Below are 18,413 nucleotides of genomic sequence, written 5' to 3'. Positions count from 1 at the left end.
CTCTTTCTCCCTTTTTAAAAAATGGTACAGCGTTAGCAGTCCTCCAATCCTCCGGCACCACGCCTGTATCCAGGGAGGATTGGAAAATGATGGTCAGAGCCTCCGCTATTTCCTCCCTTGCTTCTCTTAACAGCCTGGGATACATTTCATCCAGACCTGGTGATTTATCTACTTTCAAAGATGCTAAATCCCCTTAATACTTCCTCTCTCACTATGTTTATCCCATCCAATATTTCACACTCCTCCTCCTTAACTACAATCTCTGCATCATCCCCCTCCTTTCTGAAGACCAACACAAAGTATTCATTAAGACCCAGACCCACATCTTCCACCTCCACACACAGGTTACCTTTTTGGTCTCTAATAGGCCCTATTCTTTCCTTAGTTATCCTCTTGCTGTTTATGTATTTATAAAACATTTTTGGGTTTTCTTCAATTTTACTTGCCAGTATTTTTTCATGCCCTCCCGTTGTTTTCCGAATTTCCTTTCAGCTTTTTCAATTAAAATTCAGGTCCTGTTGGAGGTTAGTTTTATATTGTTATTTAAATAATTTAACAATTAGAGTAAATGGATATTTAACCCCGTTCTTTAATTCCTCTCTGAACTTAGTCTGGGTTAGTGCATAAATGCACGTGTTGGTACACGAACTCAGAAGCCGAAGCATGAATCCAAATTGTTGGGCGACATATACTGGGTCCTTGAGATTTTTATCTGTATAATTATAGTTTATAACTTGCCAGTTTAAAGAATGTGCAACATATGTAATCCACAACAGTATAAAATTAGCGGACAAAGTGAAGAGTAAAATGATGGATTTCCTTCGGTTTTCCATTTCTGGATCAATGCGATTCTCACCATTGCTGTAACCTCGGAGCTCTCTCCGGATTCGATTGGCGGTTATAATGTTCCTGACAGTCAGAGCATTGAACACCAAAATCAAAACAAATGGAAACAACGGTGTTAGAAAGCTGTCGATCCATTCATACACTGTCCATAAGGATGAGGTATAATAGTCTGGTGTTTGGATGCAAAACCATGGTATATTGTCAATAATAACTGAAGGAACAAACAGGAAGTACCAGGGAATGGACCTGAAACAGCTGACCACGCTCACCGTTACTATAACCACGGCCGCAGTTTTCTCGGTGCAATATCTTGGTTTTAGCTTCTGACAACAAATGGCTACAAATCGATCAAACGTGAAAGCGACTGTGAACCAAACAGAACAGTCCAGGGCTGCGAGAAAAAAGACAACTCTTAGGGCACATACGGGGGTGATAAATAAGAAACTAACTGGGAAATAAAGGTTATTAATGCGATTCAGTATTATATTAATGATGACGAGCAGTAGATCTGCTGCTGACATCGCCACCAGGTAGCGAGTGATACATCTGGAGAGGCCGCACTTCCCTCGGTTCAGGATCACGATCGCCACTAAGTTAACTGTAAGAAAGAGAATAAAACAGGAACATTTTAGTGGCCAGATTCACACAAAAAGCATTACTTTATCGGGATTTAGTGTGAAAGTTACAACTGTGCACCCGTGGAATCTCCTCCCAGATCAATAATTTAATAAAATAAGCAAGGAGCACAAAATACAATGAAATTATTGAAACAAAAACAAGATTAGTAATAAAGGTCAACAGTGAATCAGGAAATTAGAGGAAGGAGGTAAAAATAATAAAAATCTATCATGAATTGAGAGCGTTTAATAGAAGGATGGAGTGCCCAGTAACTCGCACTCCAAGGTGTGGACCTGAAATCTGACCGAGGCACATTGGGAAACTGAATTCAACAAAGCTGCTAATGTGTGGACTGGAACCAGAAAAAACGCGGAAACTGGCAGATTGACATAAAAATCCAACTGGTCCACTAATGTTCTGAGGAAAACGAACTAGTCACCTCTTACCTGAACTGACAACCTCAAACAAACAGGGTTCAGTTCATCTATTCAATTAGGGATCGTGAATGCTTGAATAATCTTTTGAAAATCTCCTCTGCAAACCCAGATTCTCCTCACAGCTGCGATGCCTGAAGCTCAGTGTTTGCTTTGTTCCTCTTTTCTGTACTTCCTCCAATGTCAGGACATCCTTGTCTGGAATCCGGTGGCCAGAATCAAGAGACACAGCAAGCAGCAAAGCACAGTAAAAATAACAGATTATAGCGAGGGGATAAAATAAAACAATATTTTCTAAGAGGAGGGGTGGGGCCGATCAGAGACCAAAAAGGAGATCTAAGCATGGAGGCAGAGGGGATGCGGAGGCACTAATTGAGTACTTTGCATGTGTCTTTACCAAGGAAGAAGATGCTGCCAAAGTCACAGTAAAAGAGGAGGTAGTTGAGATACGGGATGGGCTAAAAAATTGATAAAGAGGAGGTATTAGAAAGGCTGGCTGTACTTAAAGTAGATAAGTCACCAGGTCCGGATGGGATACATTCTAGGTTGCTGAGGGAAGTAAGGGTGGAAATTGCAGAGGTACTGGCCATAATCTTCCAAACATCCTTAGATATGAAGGTGGTGTCTGATGACTGGAGAATTGCAAATGTTACAACCTTGTTCAATGGTGGGAAAGCTTTTAGAAATGATAATCTGAGACAAAATTAATAGTTACTTGGACAAGTGTGGATTAATTAAGGAAAGCCAGCGCGACTTTGTTATAGGTAAATTGTGTTTAACTAATCTGATTGAGTTTTTTGATGAGGTAACAGAGAGGGTAGATGAGGGCAATGCAGTTGATGTGGTGTAAATGGACTTTCAAAAGGCGTTTGATAAAGTGCCATATAATAGGCTTGTCGGCAAAGATGAAGCCCATGGAATAAAAGGGGCAGCGGCAGCATGGATACGAAATTGGCCAAGTGACAGGAATCAGAGGGTAGTGGTGAACGGTTGTTTTTCAGACTGGAGGGAGGTGTACAGTGGTGTTCCCCAGGGGTCAGTACTAGGATCGCTGCTTTTCTTGATATATATTAATGACTTGGACTTGGGTGTACAGGGCACAATTTCAAAATTTGCAGATGACACAAAACTTGGAAGTGTAGTAAACAGTGAGGAGGATAGTGATAGACTTCAAGAGTACATAGATAGGCTGGAGGAATGGGCGGACACGTGGCAGATGAAATTTAATGCAGAGAAGTGCGAAGTGATACATTTTGGTAGGAAGAATGAGGAGAGGCAATATAAACTAGAGGGCACAATTCTAAAGGGCATGCAGGAACAGTGAGACCTGAGGGTATATGTGCACAAATCGCTGAAGGTGGCAGGGCAGGTTGAGAAAGCGGTTAAAAAAGCATATGGGATCCTGGGCTTTATAAATAGAGGCATGGAGTACAAAAGCAAGGAAGTTATGTTGAATCTTTATAAAACACTGGTTCGGCCACAACTGGAGTATTGTGTCCAGTTCTGGACACCTCACTTTAGGGAGGCTGTGAAGGCCTTAGAGAGGGTGCAAAAAAGATTTACTAGAATGGTTCCAGGGATGAGGGACTTCAGTTATGTGGATAGACTGGAGAAGCTGGGATTGTTCTCCTTAGAGCAGAGACGGTTGTGAGGAGATTTGATAGATGTATTCAAAATCATGAAGGGTCTAGACAGAGTAGATAGGGATAAGCTGTTCCCATTGGCAGAAGGATCGAGAACCAGAGCACACAGATTTAAGATAATTGGCAAAAGAACCAAAGGTGACATGAGGAAAAACTCTTTTACGCAGTGAGTGGTTATGATCTGGAATGCACTGCCTGAGGGGGTGGTGGAGGCAGATTCAATCATGGTTTTCAAAAGAGAATTGGATAAGTACTTGAAGGAAAAAAATTTGCTGGGCTACGGGGAAAGGGTGGGGGAGTGGGACTAGCTGGATTGCTCTTGCAGAGAGCTAGCACGGGCTTGACGGGCCAAATGGCCTCCTTCTGTGCTGTGCATTCTATGATTCTATGAATCAGGAGATTACAGTAAATGGAATAGGATGAACAGAATTTTTAAAACATTTAATGAAAGGGGAGATTATATAGGGGAATTATAGGCAGAGTAAAGGTGCAATACAAATCAGGAAAGGTGAAGACACAAATCAGACCAGTGAACTAATGTACTACATCAGCATCTTGGCACCTGGCTGGACATGTTAGCATGGTTTTGTGGGTAAGGAAGATCAGGTGTGGGGGACTTGGCTGCCGTGTAATTGGTCATGGTCTCTGGACCTCACTCTGCCTCACATGTGTTAGTGACAGTGAGGCATGGGCACTAGATTGGAGGTGACAATTGGAGGAAGGGACAGATGGAAGACTGAGAAGAGAAAGTGTAGCTGAGCACCATTTCTATTAGGGAGCTAGGAATAGCTGATATTTATAACAGGTACAGTAGTGATTATATTACTGGACTAGTGTGAGTAAAAATGGCAGTTTGAACATTTGAATTCAGTTTTTTTTAAAATCTTGTTAGCAAAATTGAAGCCCATGGGGCAGTGCCTGCACAGCATCATAGATGGACAGGAAATTGGTTGCAAGACAGAAAGCAGGGAGTAGTAGTGAACAGTTGTTTTTCAGACTGGAGGGAAGTATACAGTGGTTTCCCCCGGGGTCAGTATTAGGACCACTGCTCTTTTTGATAGATATTAATGACCTGGACTTGGGAATAGAGGGTATAATTTCAAAGTTGACAGAGAACATACAACTTGGAAATGTAGTAAACAGTGAGGGGATAGTAACAGACTTCAGGAGGCCAGATTTTAAATAATTAGCAAAAAAGCCAGGAGGAGATGAGGAACAAAAAAAATTCTCAGCAAGTTGTTATGATCTGGAATACAATGCCTGAAAGGGTGGAGGAAGCAAATTCAATAATAAATTTCAAAACGGAATTGGATAAATATTTAAAGAATTACTACATAATTTGCAATAAATAAATATTCCTTTTAGGCAAAAATACCCAAAAGGAAAAGTGGACCAACAGTGGCTATCAAGAGAAACATCCGGCTGTAGTGCTGAAGACTTGTGCTCCAGAACTAGCCGCGCCTCCAGCCAAGTTGTTCCAGTACAGCTACAACACTGGCATCTACCCGACAATGTGGAAAATTACCCAGGTATGTCCTGTCCACAATAAGCAGGACAAATCCAATCTGGCCAATTACCGCCTCATCAGTCGACTCTCAATCATCAGCAAAGTGATGGAAGGTGTCATCGACAATGCTGTCAAATGGCACTTACTCACCAATAAACTGCTCACCGATGCTCAGTTTGGGTTCCGCCAGGACCACTCGGCTCCAGACCTCATTACAGCCTTGGTCCAAACATGGACAACAGAGCTGAATTCCAGAGGTGAGGTGAGAGTGACTGCCCTTGACATCAAGGCAGCATTTGACCGAGTGTGGCACCAAGGAGCCCTAGTAAAATTGAAGTCAATGGGAATTAGGGGGAAAACTCTCCAGTGGCTGGAGTCATACCAAGCACAAAGGAAGATGGTAGTGGTTGTTGGAGGCCAATCATCTCAGCCCCAGGGCATTGCTGCAGGAGTTCCTCAGGGCAGTGTCCTAGGCCCAACCATCTTCAGTTGCTTCATCAATGACCTTCCCTCCATCATAAGGTCAGAAATGGGGATGTTCGCTGATGATTACACAGTGTTCAGTTCCATTCGCAACCCCTCAAATAATGAAGCAGTCCAAGCCTGCATGCAGCAAGACCTGGACAACATCCAGGCTTGGGCTGATAAGTGGCAAGTAACATTCGCACCAGATAAGTGCCAGGCAATGACCATCTCCAACAAGAGAGAGTCTAACCACCTCCCCTTGACATTCAATGGCATTACCATCGCTGAATCCCCCACCATCAACATCCTGGGGATCACCATTGACCAGAAACTTAAATGGACCAGCCATATAAATACTGTGGCTACAAGAGCAGGTCAGAGGCTGGGTATTCTGCGGCGAGTGACTCACCTCCTGACTCCACAAAGCCTTTCCACCATCTACAAGGCACAAGTCAGGAGTCTGATGGAATACTCTCCACTTGCCTGGATGAGTGCAGCTCCAACAACACTCAAGAAACTCAACCCCATCCAGGACAAAGCAGCCTGCTTGATTGGCACCCCATCCACCACCCTAAACATTCACTCCCTTCACCACCGGTACACAGTGGCTGCAATGTGTACCATCCACAGGATACACAGCAGCAACTCGCCAAGGCTTCTTTGACAGCACCTCCCAAACCCGTGACCTCTACCACCTAGAAGGACAAAAGCAGCAGGTACATGGGAACAACACCACCTGCACGTTCCCCTCCAACTCACACACCATCCCGACTTGGAAATATATCGCCGTTCCTTCATCGTCGCTGGGTCAAAATCCTGAAACTCCCTTCCTAACAGCACTGTGGGAGAACCTTCACCACACGGACTGCAGCGGTTCAAGAAGGCGGCTCACCACCACCTTCTCAAGGGCAATTAGGGATGGGCAATAAACGCCGGCCTGGCGAAGGCAAATGTGGGTCCCTCACAGACAGAGACGGGAGAATTTATAATGGGGTTTAAGGAAATGGCAGAGAAATTAAACAAATACTTTGCATCTGTCTTCACGGAAGAAGACACAAAAAACCTCCCAGAAATACGAGGGAACCAAGGGTCTGGCGAGAATGAGAAACTGAAGGAAATTAGTATTAGTAAAAAAATTGTTTTGGGGAATTAATGGGACTGAAAGTCAATAAATCCCAAGGACCTGATGATCTACATCCCAGGGTTTTGAAAGAGGTTGCTGTAGAGATAATGGATGCATTGGTTATCATTTTCCAAAATTCTATAGATTCTGGAACGGATCCTGCAGATTGGTTGGTAGCAAATGTAACCCCACTATTTAACAAAGGAGGGAGAGAGAAAACAGGGAACTACAGACCTGTTAGCCTGACATCAGTAGTAGGGAAAATGCTCGAATCTATTAAAAAGGATGTGATAACAGGACACTTAGAAAATAATAATAGGATTTGGCAGAATCAACATGGATTTATGAAAGGGAAATCATGTTTGACAAACCTTTTGGAGTTCTTTGAGGATATAACTCGTAGAATAGATAAGGGGGAGTGGATATGGTGTATTTGGATTTTCAAAAGGCTTTCAATAAGGTCCCACACAGGAGGTTGGTGAACAAAGTTAGAGCACATGGGATTGATGGTAATATACTGTCATGGATTGAGAACTGGTTAACAGACAGAAAACAGAGAGTAGGAATAAATGGGTCTTTTTCAGGTTGGCAGACTGTAACTAATGGGGTATCGCAGGGATTGCTGCTTGGGCCCCAACTATTCACAATCCATATCAATGATTTGGATGAGGGGACCAAATGTAATATTTCCAAGTTTGCTGACGACACAAAACTAGGTGGGATCCTGAGTTGTGAGGAGCATGTAAAGAGGCTTCAAGGTGATTTAGACAAGTTGAGTGAGTGGGCAAATACATGGCAGATGGAATGTAATGTGGAAAAATGTGAAGTTATCCACTTTGGTAGGAAAAACAGAAATGCAGAGTATTTTTACATGGTAAGAGATTGGGAAATGTTGTTGTTCAAAGGGACCTGGGTGTCCTTGTACATGAGTCACTGAAAGCTAACATCAGGTGCAGCAAGTAATTAGGAAGGCAAATGGTATGCTGGCCTTTATTACAAGAGGTTTTGAGTACAGGAGTAAAGATGTCTTACTGCAATTATACAGGGCCTTGTTGAGACCGCACCTGGAGTATTGTGTACAATTTTGGTCTCCTTACCTAAGAAAGGATATACTTGCCATAGAGGGAGTGCAACGAACATTCACCAGACTGATTCCTGGGATGGCGGGATTGTCGTATGGGGAGAGATTGAGTAGACTAGGCTTGTATTCTCTAGAGTTTAGAAGAATGAGAGGTGATCTCATTGAAACATACAAAATTCTTACAGGGCTCAACAGGGTAGATGCAAGGAGGATGTTTCCCCTGGCTGGGGAATCTAGAACCAGGGGTCACAGTCTCAGAATAAGGGGTCGGCCATTTAGGACTGAGATGAGCAGAAATTTCTTCACTCAGAGGGTGGTGAATCTTTGGAATTCTCTACCTCAGAGGGCTGTGGAGGCTCAGTCATTGAGTACATTCAAAACAGAGATCGATAGATTTCTAGATATTAAAGGCATCATGGGATATGGGGTTGGTGCAGGAAAATGGCGTTGAGGTAGAAGATTAGCCATGATCTTGTTGAATGGTGGAGCAGGCTCGAGGGGCCGGATGGCCTACTCCCGCTCCTATTTCTTATGTTCTTACGTTTTTACGTTCTTAAAAAGGAAAAATATGCAGGGCTATATATTTCCTATAAGAACATAGGAACAGGAGTAGGCCATTCAGCCCCTCGTGCTTGCTCCGCCATTTGATAGGATCATGGCTGACCTGTGATCTAACTCCATATACCTGCCTTTGGCCCATATCCCTTAATACCTTTGGTTACCAAAAAGCTATCTATTTCAGATTTAAATTTAGCAATTGAGCTAGTATCAATTGCCATTTGCGGAAGAGAGTTCCAAACTTCTACCACCCTTTGTGTGTAGAAATGTTTTCTAATCTCACTCCTGAAAGGTCTGGCTCTAATTTTTAGACTGTGTCCCCTACTCCTAGAATCCCCAACCAGCGGAAATAGTTTCTCTCTATCTACCCTATCTGTTACCCTTAATATCTTACAAACTTCGATCAGATCACCCCTTAACCTTCGAAACTTGAGAGAATACAACCCCAATTTGTGTAATCTCTCCTCATAAGTTAACCCTTGAAGTCCGAGTATCATTCTAGTAAACCTACGCTGCACTCCCTCCAAGGCCAATTTGTCCTTCCGAAGGTGCGGTGCCCAGAACTGCTCACAGTCCTCCAGGTGCGGTCTAACCAGGGTTTTAGCTGCAGCATTACTTCTGCCCCCTTATACTCTCGTCCTCGAGATATAAAGGCCAGCATTCCATTAGCCTTATTGATTATTTTCTGCACCTGTTCATGACACTTCAATGATCTATGTACCTGAACCCCTCGGTCCCTTTGGACATCCACTGTTTTTAACTTTTTACCATTTAGAAAGTACCCTGTTCTATCCTTTTTTGATCCAAAGTGGATGACCTCACATTTGCCCACATTGAATTCCATTTGCCACAGTTTTGCCCATTCACCTAATCTATCAATATCACTTTGTAATTTTATGTTTTCATCTACATTGCTTACAATGCCACCAATCTTTGTGTCATCGGCAAACTTAAATATGAGACTTCCTATGCCTTCATCTAAGTTGTTAATAAATATTGTGAATAATTGAGGCCCCAAGACAGATCCCTGCGGGACTCCACTAGTCACAATCTGCCAATGTGAGTACCTACCCACTATCCCAACTCTCTGTCGCCTTTCGCTCAGCCAACTTCCTAACCAAGTCCGTACTTTTCCCTCAATTCCATGGGCTTCTATCTTAGCTAACAGTCTCTTATGTGGGACCTTATCAAATGCCTTCTGGAAGTCCATATAAATAACATCCATTGACATTCCCCTGTCCACTACTTTAGTCACCTCTTCAAAAAATTTAATCAGGTTTGTCAGGCACGACCTACCTTTCACAAATCCATGCTGGCTCTCTCTGATTAATTGAAAATTCTCGAGGTGTTCAGTCACCCTTTCCTTAATTATAGACTCCAGCATTTTCCCCACAACAGATGTTAGGCTCACTGGTCTATAATTCCCTGGTTTCCCTTTTTGTAGCTCTTACTATCTGTTTTGTGACCCTTTGTTGATCTTTGTAACTTTCCCATTCGCCAGGATCCGTGCCATTTTTTGCCTTTTTGTATGCCCTTTCCTTATGTTTTACACTGTCCCTTACCTCTTTAGTTGTCCATGGCTGTTTTTTTTGGCAAGTAGAGTTCTTGCCCCTCAGGGGTATAAATCGATTCTGTATCACGTTAAATGTTTCTTTAAACATTTCCCACTGATCATCAGTCGTTTTACCCATTAACAGATTTGACCAGTTTCCTCTGGACTATGGGGAAAGAGCAGGGAAGAGGGACTAATAGGTGGCTCTTTCAGAGAGCCAGCACTGGCAAGATAGGCCAAATGGCCTGTTTTGTGCTGTATGATTCTAAGAAATAAAAGAACTGGTATCAGTAAAAGTGATTATGAAGCTGTTTGATTGTCGTAAAAATCCAACTGGTTCACTAATGTCCTTTCGGGAAGGAAACAGGCCATCGTTACCCAGCCTGGTTGACTCTTAACTACGCTCTGAAGTGGCCTAGCAAGCCATTCAGTTGTATCAATGAATAACAAGCTGCACTGTGGGAGCACCTTCACCACACGGACTGCAGTGATTTAAGAAGAAGGCCCGTCACCACCTTTTCAGGGCAACTGGGGATGGGCAATAAATGCATCCTTACCAATGATGCCTACATCCCAAGAATGAATAAAAAACATGCATTTATCAAATTATTAATTCATTTGAGTCCTTATTTAATTACCAAATGAATCCAGCAATTTTTATTTTGAATCCAGATCATCTTTTAAATGGCTATTAATTTTTTAAATCCAGAGCATCTTTCAAATAACAAGGAAGTGATGTTGAACCTTTATAAAACATTGGTTCAGCCACAACTGGAGTATTGTGTCCAATTCTGGGCACCGCACTTTAGGAAGGATGTGAAGGCTTTAGAGAGGGTGCAGAAAAGATTTACTAAAGTGGTTCCAGGGATGAGGGACTTCAGTTATGCAGATAGACTGGAAAAGCTGGGGTTGTTCCCCTTACAGCAGAGAAGGTTGAGAGGAGATTTGATAGAGGTATTCAAAATCATGAAGAGTTTAGATAAAGTAAATAATGAGAAACTGTTCCTATTGGCAGAAGGGTCGAGAACCAGAGGACACAGATTTAAGGTGATTGGCAAAAGAACCAAAAGCAACATGAGGAAAAACTATTTTATGCAGCAAGTAGTTATGATCTGGAATGTGATGCCTGAAAGGGTGGTGGAAGCAGATTCAATCATGGCTTTCAAAAAGGAATTGGATAAATACTTGAAGGGAAAAAATTGCAGGACTACAGGGAAAGAGAACTAACTGGATTGCTCTTACAAAGAGCCGGCACGAGCTCGATGGGCCGAACGGCCTCCTTCTGTGCTGTAACCATTCTATGACCCTATGATGCTATTAATCCTAGCTAGTATATTAACAATGCATTAAATATGTTCAGTATTTGATCACAATATTTACAAGTTTTGTTATGAATTAAATTCAGGTAACAATGGAAAGCAACATTTCCTATCAATGTACATCTGAGGTGAGGCGTGGTGTCAAGCACTGGGTCTGGGACTAAACCAAAATGGGGAGAACGCTGTCGAGCTACAGGTTTCTACTGATAGGGACTAAGGTGCTGAATTAAGAAGTCATTGTTGCGACATTCACTCAGAATGGTTTAGTTCCTGGGGAAAACCACTGAGGGGCTGAATGGCCTACTCCTGTTCTTATGTTCCTATTTGCAATTGAAGCATTAAAGGCAAAAAATGGAATTATGTAAAGCACAGGAAGACTTCATCTCAATAGTTAACTACAATCTTGGAGGGTTGGACTCCAAACAACTTACTCTAGGTCTTACCTTAAGTTCACTTGTGTCCATTAGACAACATTTAGTGTGGGTGCACATGTTACACTGCTCCCTGATGTAAATGATGTTGTGTTTTCTATTCATTGTAGAATTTATTCTATATAAAGCTGAATAACTTTATTCACTGAATTTGTTATTGCCTTATCTCTAGTTCAACAAAAACAGTTTCATTTTTATGCTGTGTTAAATACTGATAGTCTAGAATTGGTAAAATAAAGGAAAACCCAAAAATGTTTTATAAACATATAAAGAACAAGAGGATGACTAAGGAAAGAGTAGGGCCGATTAGACACCAAAAAGGTAACCTATGTGTGGAGGCGGAAGATGTGGGTATGGTTCTTAATGAACACTTTGTCCCTGTCTTCACAAAAGAGAGGGACGATGCAGAGATTGTAGTTAACGTACAAACATATGAACATACAAATTAAGAGCAGAAGTAGGCCATTCGGCCCCTCGAGCTTGCTCTGCCATTTAATAAGATCATGGCTGATCTGATTGTGACCTCAACCCTTTGACTCCCTTGTTAATCAGGAATCTATCTAACTCCGCCTTAAAAATATTCAGTGACCCTGCCTCCACCGCTCTCTGGGGAAGGGCGTTCCACAGACTCACGACCCTCTGAGAGAAAATTTTTCTCCTCATCTCTGTCTTAAATGGGAGACCGCTTATTTTTAAACTGTGGCCCCAGTTCTAGTCTCTTGACAAGGGGAAACATCCTCTCAGCATCTACCCCTTCTAGTCCCCTCAGGATCTTATATGTTTCAATAAGATCACCTCTCATTCTTCTAAACTCCAGTGTATACGGGCCCAACTTGTCCAACCTTTCCTCATAAGATAACCCCTCAACCCAGGAATCAGTTGAGTGAACCTTCTCTGAACCGCCTCTAAAGCAATTATGTCCTTTCTTAAATAAGGAGACCAAAACTGCACACAGTATTCTAGATGTGGTCTCACCAATACCCTGTACAACTGTAGCAAAACATCTCTACTTTTATATTCCATTCCTCTTGCAATAAATGACAACATTCCATTTGCCTTCCTAATCACTTGCTGTACCTGCATACTAACTTTTTGTGATTCATGTACTAGGACACCCAGATCCCTCTGTGTCTCAGAGAAACATCGAAACATAGAAAATAGGAGCAAGAGTAGGCCATTCGGCCCTTCGGGCCTGCTCCGCCATTCAAATTGATCATGGCTTAAATGGGAGACCCCTTATTTTTAAACTGTGTCCCCGAGTTCTAGTCTCTCCACGAGGGGAAACATCCTCTCAGAATCTACCCCTTCTAGTCCCCTCAGGATCTTATATGTTTCATTCTTCTGAGAGGTGATCTTATTGAAACATATAGATTCAATAAGATCACCTCTTATTGATCTTATTGAATCCAAGCCCTGTTCCCGCTTTTTCCCCATATCCCTTGATCCCTTTAGCATTAAGAAATATATCTATCTCATTCTTGAATACATCCAATGACTTGGCCTCCACTGCCTTCTGTGGTAGAGAATTCCACAGGTTCACCACCCTCTGAGTGAAGAAATTTCTCCTCATCTCGGTTCGAAATGGCATACTCCGTATCCTGAGACTGTGACCCCTGGTTCTGGACTCCCCAGCCATCGGGAACATCCTCCCTGCATCTAGTTTGTCTAGTCCTGTTAGAATTTTACATGTTTGAATGAGGTCACCTCTCATTCTTCTAAACTCTAGTGAATATAGGCCTAGTCGACCCAATCTCTCCTCATGTCAGTCCTGCCATCCCAGGAATCAGTCTGGTAAACCTTCGTTGCACTCCCTCCATGGCAAGGACATCCTTCCTCAGATAAGGAGACCAAAACTGCACACAATACTCCAGATGTGGTCTCACCAAGGCCCTGTATAACTGCAGTAAGACATCCCTGCTCCTGTACTCAAATCCTCTTGCAATGAAGGCCAACATACCATTCGCCTTCCTAACTGTTTGCTGCACCTGAATGCTCGCTTTCAGCAACTGATGTACAAGGACACCCAGGTCTCGTTGCACCTCCCCTTTTCCCAATCTATCACCATTCAGATAATAATCTTCCTTTCTGTTTTTACAACCAAAGTGGATAACCTCACATTTAACCACATTATACTGCATCTGGCATGTTCTAGCCCACTCACCCAACTTATCTAAATCACACTGGAGCCTCTTTCCATCCTCCTCACAGCTCACATTCCACCCCAGCTCTGTGTCGTCAGCAAACTTGGAAATGTTACATTTAGTTCCCTCATCCACATCATTGATATATATATTGTGAATAGCTGGGGCCCAAGCACTGATCCCTGTGGTACCCCACTGGTCACTGCCTGCCACCCGGAAAAAGTCTCGTTTATTCCTACTCTCTGTTTCCTGTCTGTCAACTAATTCTCAATCCATGCCAGTATATTCCCCCCAATCCCATGTGCTTTAATTTTGCACACTATCCTCTTGTGTGGGACCTTATCAAAAGCCTTCTGAAAATCCAAGTACACCACATCCACTGGTTCTCCCCTATCTATTCTACTAGTTACATCCTCAAAAAACTCCAGTAGATCTGTTAAGCATGATTTCTCTTTCATAAACCCATGCTGACTTTTTCCAATCCCGTTAATGCCTTCCAAGTGTTCTGTTATCACATCATTTCTAATAGATTCAAGCATTTTCCCACTACTGATATTAGGCTAACTGGTCTGTAATTCCCTTTTTTTTCTTTCCCTCCTTTTTTAAATAGTGGGGTTACATTTGCCACCCTCCAATCTGTAGGAACTGTTCCAGAGTCCATAGAATTTTGGAAGGTGATCACCAATGCGTCCATTATTTCTAGGGCCACTTCCTTTAGTACTCTGGGGTGTAGATTATCAGGCTCTAGGGATTTGTCAGCCTTTAGCCCCATTAATTTCCCTAGCACTATTTTTTTTACTAATACTGGCTTCCTTCAGTTCCTCCCTCTCACTAGACCCTTGGTTCCCTAACATTTCTGGCAGGTTATTTGTGTCCTCCTTTGTGAAGACAGAACCAAAGTATGTGTTTAATTGTTCTGCCATTTCTTTGTTCCCCATTGTACTTTCCCCATTTCTGACTGTAAGGAACCATAAGACCATAAGAGATAGGAGCAGGAGTAGGCCATTTGGCCCCTCGAGCCTGCTCCGCCATTCAATGAGATCATGGCTGATCTAATTTTTACCTCAACTCCACTTTCCCGCCTTTTCCCCATATCCTTTGACTCCCTTGCTGATCAAAAATTTGTCTAACTCAGCCTTGAATGTATTCAATGACTCAGCCTCCACAAATTTTTGGGGTAAAGAATTCCAAAGATTCACGACCATCTGGGAGAAGAAATTCCTCCTCATTTCTGTCTTAAACAGGTGACCCCTTATTCTGAGACTATGCCCCCAAGTTTTATATTCCCCCATGAGGGGTAACATCCTCTCAGCATCTACCCTTTTGAGTCCCCTCAGAATCTTGTATGTTTCAACAAGGTCTCCTCTCATTCTTCTAAACTCCAATGAATATAGACCCAACCTGCTCAATCTTTCCTCATAAGACATCTCTTCCATACCTGGAATCAACCTAGTGAACCTTCTCTGAACTGCCTCCAATGCAAGTATGTCCTTCCTTAAATAAGGGCACCAGAACTGTACGCAGTACTCCAGGTGTGGTCTCACCAGCACCCTGTACAGTTGTAGCATGACTTCCCTGCTTTTATACTCCATCCCCCTAGAAATAAAGGCCAATATTCGGTTTGCCTTCCGGATTACCTGCTGCACCTGTATGTTGACTTTTTGTGTTTCATGTATGAGGACACCCAGATCCCTCTGTACCGCATCATTTTGTAATATTTCTCCATTCAAATAATATTTTGTTTTTTTATTTTTCCTCCCAAAGTCGATGACTTCACATTTTCCCACATTATATTCCATCTGCCAAATTTTTGCCCATTCACTTAACCTGTCAATATCCCTTTGCAGACACTTTGTGTCCTCATCGCAACTTGCTTTTCCACCTATCTTTGTATCATCAGCAAATTTGGCCACAAGACACTCTGTTCCTTCATCCAAGTCATTGATATATATTGTAAATAGTTGAGGCCCCAGCACTGAGCCCTGCGGCACCCCACTAGTTACAGATTGCCATTTTGAAAATGACCCTTTTATCCCGACTCTTTGTTTTCTGTTAGTTAGCCAATCCTCTATCCATGCCAGTATATTACCCCAACACCATGAGCTCTTATCTTGTGCAGTAATCCTTAATGTGGCACCTTATCGAATGCCTTTTGGAAATCCAAATATACTGCATCCATTGGTTCCCTTTTATCCACCCTGCCCGTTACTTCCTCAAAGAACTCTAATAAATTTGTCAAACATGATTTCCCCTTCATAAAACCATGTTGACTCTCCTTGATTGTATTATGAGTCTCCAAATGTCCTGCTACTACTTCCTTAATAATGGATTCTAGCACTTTCCCAATGACATGTTAGGCTAACTGGTCTATAGTTACCTGCTTTCTGTCTTACTCCCTTCTTGAATAGGGGTGTTGTGTTTGCGGTTTTCCAATCTGCTGGGACCTTTCCAGAATATCATGAATTCTGGAAGATTACAACCAATGCATCCACTATCTCTGTAGCCACTTCCTTTAAGACCCTCGGATGCAAGCCATCAGGTCCAGGGGACTTATCAGCCTTTAGACCCATCAGTTTACAGAGTACTTTTTCTCTAGTGATAGTGATTGTTTTTAGTTCCTCCCTCCCCTTTGCTCCTTGATTTTCTCCTATTATTGGTATATTATTAGTGTCTTCTACTGTGAAGACAGATACAAAATATCTGTTCAATTCCTCTGCCATGTCCTTGTTTTCCATTATTATTTCCCCAGTCTCATCCTCTAAGGAACCAATGTTTACTTTAGCTACCCTCTTCCTTTTTATATACTTGTAGAAGCTTTTACTGTCAGTTTTTATATTTCTTGCTAGTTTACTCTCATAATTTATTTTCTCTCTCTTTATTATTCTTTTAGTCATCCTTTGTTGTTTTTTTAAGTTTTCCAATCTTTGGGCTTACCAGTAATCTTTGCCATGTTGTATGCTTTTTCTTTTAACCTGATACCATCCTTTACTTCCTTGGTTAACCATGGTTGGTTCACCCTTTTTGTGGAGTCTTTCCTCCTAACAGGGATATATTTTTGTTGCGAGTCATAAAATATCTTTTTAAATGTCTGTCACTGCTTATCCACCATCATACCATCTAATCTGTTTACCCAGTCCACTTTAGCCAATTCCGCCCTCATTCCTTTATAATTGCCCTTATTTGAGTTTAATACAGTAGCTTCAGACCCAAGATCCTCGCTCTCAAACTGGATGTGAAGTTCCAACATGTTATGATCACTGCTTCCCAAGGGATCCTTTATTTTGAGATCATTAATTAATCCTGTTTCATTACCCATTACCAGATCAAAAATGGCCTGTTCCCTGGTTGGTTCCCCGATGTATTGGTCTAAGAAACAGTCCCTAATACACTCTATGAACTCCTCCTCAGGGCTATTTTTGCCAATTTGATTTGTCCAATCTATGTGAAAGTTAAAATCACCCATGATTATTGCATTACCTTTTATACAAGCCCCCCTTATTTACTGATTAATATTTTGCCCTACAGTGTAGCTACTGTTAGGGGGTCTATATATTACTCCCACCAGTGATTTATTTTCCTTGCTATTTCTTCCCTCCACCCAAATTGATTCGACATCTTGATCTTCTGAGCCAAGATCATTTCTCACAATTATGCCAATTTCATCCTTTATTAACAGAGCTACCCCACCACCTTTACCTTTCTTCCTATCCTTCCAAAATGCTAAATAACCCTGAATATTTAGTTCCCAACCTTGGTCACCTTGCAACCACATCTCTGTAATGGCCACGAGATCATGTCCATTTGTTACCATTTGTGCCGTCAATTCATCTACATTTGTCTTCACTAATCTTTTTCTCCTGACATATTTATAGAAGCTTTTACAGTCAGTTTTTATGTTACCTGCTAGTTTACTCTCATACTCTATTTTTCCCCTCTTAATCAATCTCTTTGTCCTCCTTTGCTGAATTCTAAACCGTTCCCAATCCTCAGGCTTGCCGCTTTTCTGACAATTTTATATGTCTCCTCTTTGGATCTAATACTATCCCTAATTTCTTTTGTAATCCATGGTTAAGCCACCTTTCCTGTTTTATTTTTGCACCAGACAGGAATGAATAATTGTTGTAATTCTTGTCTCAGATTTCTGCAATCTCTCTCCATTTAAATAATATACTGCTTTTCTATTCCTCCTGCCAAAGTGGACAAGTTCACATTTTCCCACATTATACTCCATCTGCCAAATTTTTGCCCACTCATTTAACCTATCTATATCCCTTTGCAGGCTCATTATGTCCTCTTCACAACTTACTTTTCTACCAACCTTTGTGTCATCAGCAAACTTAGCAACCATACATTCAGTCCCTTCATCCAAGTCATTGATATAGATTGTAAAGGAGGAGGAGGTGTGTGAAATATTGGATGGGATAAACATAATGAGAGAGGAATTATTAAGGGGATTAGCATCTTTGAAAGTAGATAAATCACCAGGCATGGATGAAATGTATCCCAGGCTGCTAAGAGAAGCAAGGGAGGAAATAACGGAGGCTCTGACCATCATTTTCCAATCCGCCCTGGCTACAGGCGGACTACTAACATTGCACTGTTGTTTAAAAAGCAAGAAAGAGACAGACCAAGTAATTATAGGCAGTCAGTCTAACCTCGGTGGTGGGCAAATTATTGGAATCAAATCTGAGGGAC

General features: G+C 42.0%; 1 protein-coding gene across 1 annotated transcript in view; it reads right to left on the bottom strand.

Moving 5' to 3' along the window:
* Nucleotides 1-539: 539 nt before the first annotated feature.
* Nucleotides 540-18,413, bottom strand: part of LOC137331710 (probable G-protein coupled receptor 139) — a 34,124-nt gene continuing 16,250 nt past the window's right edge. The window contains exon 2 of the mRNA XM_067995698.1: nt 540-1,444. Coding sequence (XP_067851799.1) covers nt 540-1,444 — 905 coding nt within the window. The remainder of the gene's footprint in view (nt 1,445-18,413) is intronic.

This window comes from Heptranchias perlo, chromosome 13, assembly GCF_035084215.1.
Source record: "Heptranchias perlo isolate sHepPer1 chromosome 13, sHepPer1.hap1, whole genome shotgun sequence".
Taxonomy (NCBI): Eukaryota; Metazoa; Chordata; class Chondrichthyes; order Hexanchiformes; family Hexanchidae; genus Heptranchias; species Heptranchias perlo.
Note: the sequence above shows the minus strand (reverse complement) of the source record. Positions and strands in the feature narration are given on the sequence as shown.